At 35.0% G+C, this 10,631-nt stretch overlaps 1 protein-coding gene across 1 annotated transcript; it reads right to left on the reverse strand.

Annotated features, from left to right (window-relative positions):
• Positions 1–256: 256 nt before the first annotated feature.
• LOC141643511 (putative LRR receptor-like serine/threonine-protein kinase At4g37250) lies at positions 257–5,950 on the reverse strand. Its single transcript, XM_074452697.1, has 2 exons — positions 3,886–5,950; positions 257–1,219 (listed from the first exon to the last, which is right to left on the reverse strand). Exons 1-2 carry the CDS (start codon positions 5,570–5,572, stop codon positions 513–515), a joined length of 2,394 nt encoding a protein of 797 aa, XP_074308798.1. The 5' UTR covers positions 5,573–5,950; the 3' UTR covers positions 257–512.
• Positions 5,951–10,631: the final 4,681 nt, after the last annotated feature.

Genomic DNA, 10,631 nt, shown 5'->3' on the forward strand with positions numbered 1-10,631 from the left:
CATCGCAAATCAATTAAATTCCAACCATCGTCAATATTAATCTATCCGCCATAAAAACAAATCAAACAAATATACATTGCGTAATTTGTATTTATACAAAAAATCTTTATTGGAATTGATTGGGTTTTACATCCTCCTTAACTGCTAGGCTAAGACACCTTCATTACATTTTTCTTATTCTTGTGAATTCTCGAGGATGTTTCGTAAAATTTACAACACAACATTCTGCTGCCGAATAGATTCAACACAAATTATGCTATGGAGTGTACGTGGGCACACAATCTAATATGGAATACTCCATCTTGATATAAAGGCAAGACAAGAACACGAATAACTCGACCGACGGCAGAGAAAGGTGGGTATATCAACTTTGAATGAAAAGGGAAGCAAAAGAGAATACAATAAAGAAAAAAAAAAAGAGAAGATGTGAGTCAATCATACATACAACTAATTCGGGTTCCTTTCCTTCTCTCAATCTATAATGTTTTAGTAGGGTCAGTAACCATTAATGTCTATGGACCATATTGGTATGATGATGATGATGCCGTTGTCGAAGAAGAAATCGATATCTTTTCAAGAACCTGAACCGCTTCTTTCATTGTAGGTCTCTTCTGTGGGACATGTGATACACAATTATACCCTAACTTTAAGCAACTCAACAATTCCTCCTCTTTACCTTCTAATTCAACTCGAAGAGCCGGGTCGGCCATCCGGAGTACCCGTGTCTTGTCCTCCAACCCGACTGCCAATCCGGCTAGTACAGGCGGTCCAAGTTCATCCGATACTATGACTTTCCCTGTTAAAAGTTCTAGTAGTAACACCCCGAATGAGTACACGTCCCATTTCGGATGGGGCTTTAGGCTACGTAATGATTCGGGCGGGTGGTAGGGTGAGACGCACCCGAGGGAGCTTGCACTTGGGCTCGGAGTGGCCCCTACCGAATAGTCTTGAAAGCTCTCCCTTGATGCTGTGGATCTTTTGCTACCAAAATGACGGGTTGACCCACCGGGTATATATCCGGATTTACCGGTAGTTAGTTTATCAATCCCAAAATCGCCTATTTTCGGCTCCATATCCATGTCCAAAAGTATATTACTAGGCTTCAAGTTTCCATGCACATGCTTCTTCTCATGGATGTAACTTACTCCACGAGCTACTCCTTTTGCGATCTTAAGTCGAGTCGTCCATGGTATATGGCATGGTGAAGAGCCTCCTTTTCCTGTTATTAATTTCACAATTAACATTAACTAACATAAATAGCTGACATTTGTTCTAAAGCATACATAGTGGACTCACGATATAAAACCATTTTACATGTGACTCGTATGTTCAACTTCAGTTTCGATTTTGCACCAAAATAGTATCTATAGGACTAAATCTCCAAAAAATAATTTGTGGGTGTACTACATATACAAGTATACAACTATGCATACGAAGATATGATCATCAATATATTGAATCAAGGACCACCTTATTTATTATCTCTTCTTGGTTTTCACCCATTCATACTATTCTCACATTCATGTTCACGCTGCACTTATATCCATGTCCATACTATCACCTAGGGAGAAACTATTGTCCATTTACTAGTTGTTATTTAAAAAAGAGGAATGACATGTATAATTTTTTATATTGAACTATTTTCTTCTCCTAGAACTTCTTTGCACATGATTATGGAATAGTAAATATAAAAAAAATTAAGCTAGTTTTACGGTGAGAATAGAAGGCAAATTATTAAATGCCGATGGAATTTAAACTCAAGTTATAAGTATCATCTCCGAGTATCAATTGAGCTAGCTAACGGGTTATATGCATTGTACCGCCGAGCAATACGAGACTTATTTTAGCAAGCCGGCCTTTTCACATGAAATTTTGTGACACATTAATTATTCACACAACATCCTTAATAAATACTCCCGATTCCCGAGGCAATATACTTAAACAAATTCTTACTTAAGACGGAGTGACGGATATATCCGTTTTAAACATAAAACGAGTAAAATAAATGGATGAGACAAAGAAAAACCGAATACCTAAAAAAGGACAAATTCTTTGTCTCATACTCTCATCTATTATAAATAGGGCAGTGTTTAATTTGGCCTTCTAAAACCGATGGATTTACGGGTATACTTAACCCAAAAATAGAATAAAAACACAGCTATCAACAAATAATTAGGATGGGACACCAATTAATAAGTTTTCAAAATATGAAATCCTACTCAAGTACAAAAATGGTAAATGGATGAGTAAACTGAAAAGTTGCATATTATGAGAATCGGCTAAAGACACAAAATCGACGCAACAATATTGATCGTACGTGCCATAATTATACATTCAACTACTCCACCTCTAGTCCTCTACGTGTTTTTATGACGTTTTTACCAAATAGAATGACACGGCCCACTCTATTAAATCCAATTGGCCCCATTTTTACCACTTCCATTCGATTATTATTTACTGTGTTTAAATGCATCATGTCTTGCAATTTTGATGTTCTGCTATTGCACTGTTATTCTTTGTACTCTTCTCGTTTATGAATTATCATGATGTCTATTTTTGTCTGTGGTTCACCATTCTTGACTCTTTTGATCATTATGAACCTCATAATTATTGTCACATCATGCATGTTTAATCATTTGTTAGCAAAAAATGATGGCCCAATAATACATGGAGTAGAACAGTAATGAACACGATAGTATGTTATGGGCAGGTTATCGTTTCAGACAAGCTTTTTTTGTCTGAAATTAAGACGGAGAAAATATCATCATTTTGTAATAAAAAAATAATCGTTGAATGACAAAATGTTCACAATTTATTAGAAAATTATTCACATTTTACCATAAATGAATCACATTTTCTCCGTCTTAATCAAAATCTAAGTTGTTTTCATTTTTATCCTTTGTGTCACCAATAATTATTGGGTAAGACCATTATTCAGTATATAACGGACCTTTTTTAGGTTAGATATTTCTTTTATTGCTTGTAATAAATGATTGTTTAAGTGTTCAACCAATCAACCAATTAAAAGGTCGTCATACACAATAAGACAATTTTATTTTACAATTTGTGATATATTTATTATGATGGGTTAACATCGAATTGATATTGGATATCGAATATCATGTTCAAACTATTATGCACTCATTTGGGGAAATAATGGAGGAACATTTCCAAACATAGGTTAAACTGATACAATAACCAAAATCAAGGATTTGAATTTTAAAATAGTGGTTTGACATTTAATGTTTCTGTTGACATGCAAAGTTAAATGATTCTGTAGACTGTAGTCACTAGTTTTGTACACCGTACCAAAATTTAATAAAATGAACATGTTGTAACTATTTAATGTACTCATTTGAAGAGAAAATGAAAATCAATTTCGAACTCAACAAGTTAAATGATTCAATCAATTCAAAAACGTATTTACCCCATGTCGGGAAAGGGTTTAAACCTCGTCAATTTCATAATTATACATTGGCGATCGAGTTCGCTCACAAATCAACCTTATATCATGCCAACAAACTATATAACGAGATTGTCTTACGATATAAAACAACCATTTAATTAGTTAAATACTCATTTGTCACTATTTCTGGAAATGAGCTAACGAGTACTACTAACAATTTAACACGATAATTAATTAATTTTAAACTTGGATCTCCTATACTTCTTGAATAGGGGCAGAATAGCATTCCCCCCGACTCAACAGATTATTTAAATTAATAAAAGTGTAAACTTCTTGTTGAGTCGGAGAGAGTATGTGATATTCATGCGTTTAAGTGATTGCTAAGAGCATAATACTCATACAATGGCTGACAAAATGCAAGAAACAAAAAAGAATCAATGAATAATGAGAATACCAAATGAAGTAAAAAGGGAACTTACGATAACGAGCATTAGCAAGGCTTCCACCAGGAACAAACTCGTAAATCACAAGCTTCTCATCAACAGCCCAATAAAACCCGCGAACCCGAACTACATTCGGGTGAACCATTTTAGCAATGCCACGAACATAACCTTCGAACTCCTTCAACTTCTCCATGGTTCCACATTCCCCAACTCGTCGAACCGCCAATACATTACCGTCGTCCAACACAGCCTTGTACATTATACTCGAACCACTCGCACCTAGAATATACGCTGACGCTCTCAAAAGCGTCTCTAACTCCAACTCACTTTCCCCATCCACGGTCACCAGTCGCCCTTGCTCCTGGTGTTGCTCCTCCTCGTCCTCGTCCTCATCCTCGCTATCCTCGTTGTCAGTATCCTCCTCCTCGTTGTTCTTACCTTTTCTTAAACATGCCCACCTCGCCATCCCCTTTGATTCTAAAGACGATGAAGACGTTGACGATAGCGAGACCTCGTCTCGCCTCGTCTTTATTGCCTTGGTACTTGTAGTAGTTGTAGTAGTATTAGAAGTATCCGAGTTCTTTGTTTTTCGTTTGTAAATATAAAGGAGGATCATACAAAGGATGGCAATTCCGCCCGCATCGCCCACAACAATCCAAGCAATAGTTTCGGGCTTAAGTCCATGAGACTTCCGACTTTGCCCCTTAACCTGATTTGGGCCTTGAGGCCCACCATCAGGAGCGGTAGCAAATGTTTTCGGTATGCCAGCGATGGCAGGCGGCGGGATGGGCTGATCATCCATAGCCGTTGGGAGCGCGCTCGGGCCCGAGCTCGTCTCACATGGACTACCTAACGGAGGCCCACATAGATCCGGGTTACCAACAAACGAACTTTTATTTTGGTTTTGAAAAACAGTAGAATCCGGAATTTGCCCAGTAAAGTTGTTATGGGAAAAAACTATTGTCGCGTTTCTCGGAATTCTACGCCCAAAATCTGGCGGAATTTCTCCTATTATACCGTTGTGGGAAAGATTAAAAAACTGAATATTTCGGCCAACGAAATCAACCGGTAACGAACCGTTTAATAAATTGGAAGACAGATCCATGAACCGGACCCGGTCGAACCCGCCCGGGAGATTTCCGGTGAAGTGATTACCTCTAAGCGAAACCGTGGTAAGATTCGGCAAGCTGCCGAGATTCCGAGGAATAATCCCAGTGAAAGCATTATTCGACACGTTTAGCACCTCCAAGCTCCGTAGTCCTCCTAGCAAATCCGTAAGCTGGCCCGAAATCCGATTGTTGGCCACGTCCAGGACACGGAGAGTTGATAGACTGTACACCGTGTCCGGGATTGACCCGTTGATTGAATTAGACGATAGGTCAAGGGTTTGAAGGCGGTCTAGTAGGCCGAAATTGGCTGGGATGGTCCCCAGGAGTTGACTACCTGGGAGGGATATCCCAGTCACACGGCCCAAGTCTGAGTATGAGTCTGAGCCTGAGCCTGAGCCTGAGCCTGGTGACCATCCATTAGTATCCCCACACCTTACGCCATGCCATAAGCATGGCGTGTCGGTAAAGACCGTCCACGAGTCTAAGACGTGTAAAGGGTCGCTCACTATCGAAAACTTGAAAGAAAGGAGTAAAACACCGTCAGTGTTTAACCCGAAGGAACGGTATATAGATATCGAAATGATAATGGATAGTATTAGTAGTTCCCTCATCATCTATACCTCCACATCTTTGTAAATGATAATGGAGGTTAATTAACAATGGTGGAAAGTGGAAATTATAAGAATTTTTCTTTTGTAAAAAAGTGAGGAAAGAATATTTGTAAAGGGAAGTGAGATTTATGGGATGGCAGAGAAGAGCATGTGAGGAGAAGTTTGTTTGAGAACAAAAAAAAAAGAAGCACACAGCTCAACACTACCAAACTTAAGGCTTACTTTTAATTTGCTGAAAGTAGGGTGGTGTTAATTAAAGACATCCCTGCTGTCTCTGCAATAGCAAAAATGTCACTATACAGTATACTATATTAAGTGTATACTCGTACTTCATACTCTAATACTCTAATCACATAGCCCTTGGCCTTGAGAGATGTATGTGGGAACCAATATTATATAACATATATCTGATTTAATTTAATATAGAGTATATGAATGATTAAGTCGGTCGAAAAGATGTTTCACATTATTTATTTTGGTAATTAGGCCTCATAAATGGGTTAACTAGTTCGGGTGTAGGTCTAATCATTCAGGTTATTTCCGCGTTTGTGAGAATTTATGTGCAGGACGGTTATTTTAGGGGTGGCCCATTTTTGAGTGTTTTACAAATAGTTGAGCAAAAATAGTCACTATGCGACAATAAATTTCTAATTCAGATTGAGCGGACTCTGGTCAAATTCAGGTTTTCTATTTGAGTGATATGCACTCGAATAAGTTCCTATTCGAGTGCATATCAAGTTAGATTCTTTAAGTCAATATGCTGAAATTTGGCTAATATGCCATTTACCAAACAGAGGCCTATAACTTCCTAATTAATGCTTCATGCCTCCCATTTCTTTGTTTACATTTTTTTATTCTTTGTAAGGGGTATTTTAATGAAAGGTAAACAAATGATTTTGAAGGAGAAGATAATAATGTTTACTTCCATTTTTTTCAAAGCAAAAATTTATATCTGTCTTGAATTGATACCTTAAAAAAAAAGCAATTCTTCTCATTCGTTTTATTCATGTCATTTTTACTTTTGAGAAGTATTTTAATGAAATATAAAGAATCAAATTAATCGAACGAAGTATATTTTATTAAATTCATTAATGTAATATTGATTTTTTTTTAAAACTTGTGCAAAATGGAAATAGAATGGCATTAAGAGAAAAAAATGGATTATAGCTTTTTTCTTGGTTCTTTTGAATTAAAACTATTTGAATGAAACCAAAATAAACTCAACGGAGAATTGAATTGAACAAAGTAAACAAAAAACGAATTACGCTTAGAAATTGAATTGGACAAAACTAAACTAATAAGTTGAAGTGAATTAAAGTTTTAAGTCCCAAAGAATAGTGTCCTATTATAATTATTATATACGGTTATGATACAAGTTTCACGATAAATCTAATTTATATTTATATTTTTTGGGATATGTTTGCCTAAGTTAAAAAGTAAATTGGTAATAAATCTAAAATATTCAATTTTAGTGGTAACAAGTGAACAACCCAGAAGGGTTTTCGTATGTCGCATCTTGCTAAAGCTAAATTGTCTCGGGTCAACTTACTCAACTCAGTTCAATATTATTAGGTCAAAGTAAACTTTCGGAAAACAAAACGTAAATACGGGATGAATTAGCCAATTAGGTTTCCCAGTTCCTTCGTTATTGGGTTGACGTTGGAAATTTTTTTAACCTCTAAAACCTAAATCCATATTAAAAACGTCAGAGATTGTTTTCCCTAAATGATTGAGACTTTGAGAGATAAGATTATTTGTTTTACGTAACAATTTTATTACTTTTCACACTTTTTCTTGTTTCAAAAATTACAATTAATTTTTATTAGTGTTCAATTCATTCTAAAACCAATTCGCAATAAAGGGATGAGTAGCCTCTACATTTATAAAGTGTTCAGCTTTTTCTCTTTTATCCATGTGGAACATTCACATATGGGTACATATGATTTTCTTTCCCTCACTTGTGAGCCTCACTTTCAGTCAAACCGGAGCTACCAACGAATGATATTTTCTCCGATTACAAAGATGCTCAGACTAGGGCAAATAAGAGGTAAACACACCCTCACCCAGCTGACTATTAAAGGCCCGGTTATAATACATCTATTCAGATCTTTAGCCATGGACTAATAATAGTTATTAGTTTTATGTTAGTAAGGTTTTGTTTCATTAATTTTAGCGAAAATTTCAGTAAAACTAGTTTTTAGATCAAATTACATTTTTTTTTTACTATATTCTAAACTACAGTTTTCTAATTAAAATAAAATTGATAAACCATAAATAGCTAAACCTTTTTATTATGGCACAAAATTCCGGAGAGACAGTCTCTCAATATTGTTAATGAGAGACCTCTCACATGATTGGGTGAGGGCCTCACTGAACTTCTTTTTTACCTATCATGTCTCCCACTAAATTAATAAGAGACAGTATCTCATGAGACCTACTGTTATTATAGATATTATTATTAGAGAATGATTTGACTTAATTATACTCGATATAAAACAAAATTGTAAGCTGCTATTATTAGTTTGTGACAAAAAAATGAGAAAATTAAAAAATTGAAATCATTGGCTTTGTCGTATAAAAACATATTTTCATTAAAATACATTTCAACAGTACTTAATTCTCTTGATTAGTTTTCAGTTCAAACGTTTTTTCTCAAACCAAAATACAAAGATAAAAATGCGGGTTTTTTGTGTTAACGAAGAACCAATTTCATATATGTTATATAAGCAATATACTGAAAAAAAAAAAAAAAGGTTTATATATCATGCATGCATTATACGGGGTCTAAACTAGTGGACTACCCATATTTTATACTTCAAAAACTGTCTCAGTCGGGTAGTACCAAATGGTGGAAGTAATTTCATTGCTAACTTTTTAAAAAGATTGAACTTATACAACCAAGACATTTGCTCTATCATTATCGATCATAATTTGCTAGGTTTTGAGTAGTCGTTGTCGGTCTTAACCCTTGTACTAAAAACCTGAGGGTTGAGAAAGTCTTGGTATACTCCAAACACTAAACACCAAGAGCAACTTAAGGGGGACAATTATTTTGTCTTCGACAGCTATTTATGCATTGGATTAGGACCTTTTTTAGGATTGTTCTTCATCGCTTCAAAATGCAAAAAATCATCCCTTAATAGTTATGCATACACGTATCTAAAGTTATTAATTATGGAATTGACTAATCTACGAAGTTTATATATATAAAAAAAGCAATTCATGGACTATACAACCAGATGTATATGTTGTACGGTGTAGTAACCCTGAAACTTTTTGTCAAAAGATCAGAAAGCCTTTATATTAAAGAATATGAGCTTTATTAGAAAGTATTGAGTTCATTCATTTACACATTAAAAACATGAAATTTAAATTATTTTAAAAAATTACAAGTAAGTTCTCAATTTTATACTTGGATGTCTACGAAAATCTTATAGACAATTTGGATGTATAATCCTATTTGTGTAAAAAAAAGGGCTTCTTTTTAAGTTATCAACCATCTATTTATGTTTATATTTCACGTGAAAATATCGTTGTCTAAAATAAATGATTTGAGAAGATATGGTACATAGATCGTAGGGATAATTTTCGTGATATCCTGTGGTTTGAATTTTTTCACGTGGTACCCAGATTTTTAAGAATGTGCTCACGATACCCCTCAACTTTCAAAGTTGTGCAAACAGTTGAATGAACTGCTAATTTTTTGGGGGGAAATTAATTAGAGTAACTAATTTTTGAAAAATATTTGCATAGAATACCTTGAGAATATGAATAACATACCTCTTGGTACCTGTAACGGCTACATCAAACTATCCGTTGGACTGATTGCATTTAATTGAGTTTATTGTGTTTAATTGAGAGCAAAAATTATTGAAAACACTATTAAACACACATTCATACTAAAATGGAATCATCTCATTCAAAATCAGCTTTAAAAGAAATGCAATTAGACAACAAAAATTGCCCTAAATAAATAAAAAAGATTCAACATACAGTCATCTGAATCTATGACAGCAAACCCTTCAAGATTATACTACAAATGTGATGAATGTGAATGCTTTCATTGGTGTAAACAAAAAAATGAAGACACCAATGATTTAATGGAGATGAAACTCAATAAATTCATATTGTCATACAAGATTTGAAGAAGAAGTTGAAGGAACAAGCTAATAGTATTTGTGGCTAAAAAAGAGAAGTGGTAGATTTATCTAAAATGTTTCAATTTAGTTTGAAAACATTTTCATAATGAATGTAGTATATGTTTCAATTTAGGTTGGTGATCATTTTACCATATTTCTTAACTCTTTCTCAAATTAGTAAGTAGGACAATAAAAGCGAAATGGGAGAGTATCTTATAACTAATTCTTACGCAAAATATTATTTTGCTCTTAAATGGAGTATATTATATTATCCTTAGAGTTGACAAGCCTGGCCCAACCCGAATTCAGGCAAACCCGACCTTACCGAAATCGACTCGGCTTGATGACGACATCATGTAATCGACACGACCTACTGATCAGTGATCTAAACCCAACCCGACCAGATACAAACCCGAATAAATTGATTACTCGACAATATAATTATGAAGTTTAATATTGATTAAAATGAAAGTGATTTAGTGTTTAGAATGATAAGATTGACTTAATAATATAGTAGTTAAACCAAATAATTGTTAAAAACTAAATTTAATGGTGAAAAATTGAAATAATGCGATAAAGTAAATGGACCTGATAATGACACAACCAAACTCGATCAACCTGACCTCATACATCAATTGACCCGAAATGACTCGACCCGATAACGATTCAACTTGAGGTCGACTCGAAATGCCATGTTTGTTGACCCGACCCGACCCAAATCTAACCCAACTGTCCCGACTCCCTATTGTTGGAAATAGGGGCTTGTTTTGCCTTTGTAGTTTTTCCAATTTGTCCCACATTGGTAGAATGAAGTTGTTGTCATGTGTTTATATATGACCACACCTCTTACCATATCACTAGTGGGTCATGGGAGGCTTTTGTGGAAGCTTTGCGAGGTGCTTAATTCAGCTCGCACACGCGCG

Source organism: Silene latifolia, chromosome 2, assembly GCF_048544455.1.
Source record: "Silene latifolia isolate original U9 population chromosome 2, ASM4854445v1, whole genome shotgun sequence".
Taxonomy (NCBI): domain Eukaryota; kingdom Viridiplantae; phylum Streptophyta; class Magnoliopsida; order Caryophyllales; family Caryophyllaceae; genus Silene; species Silene latifolia.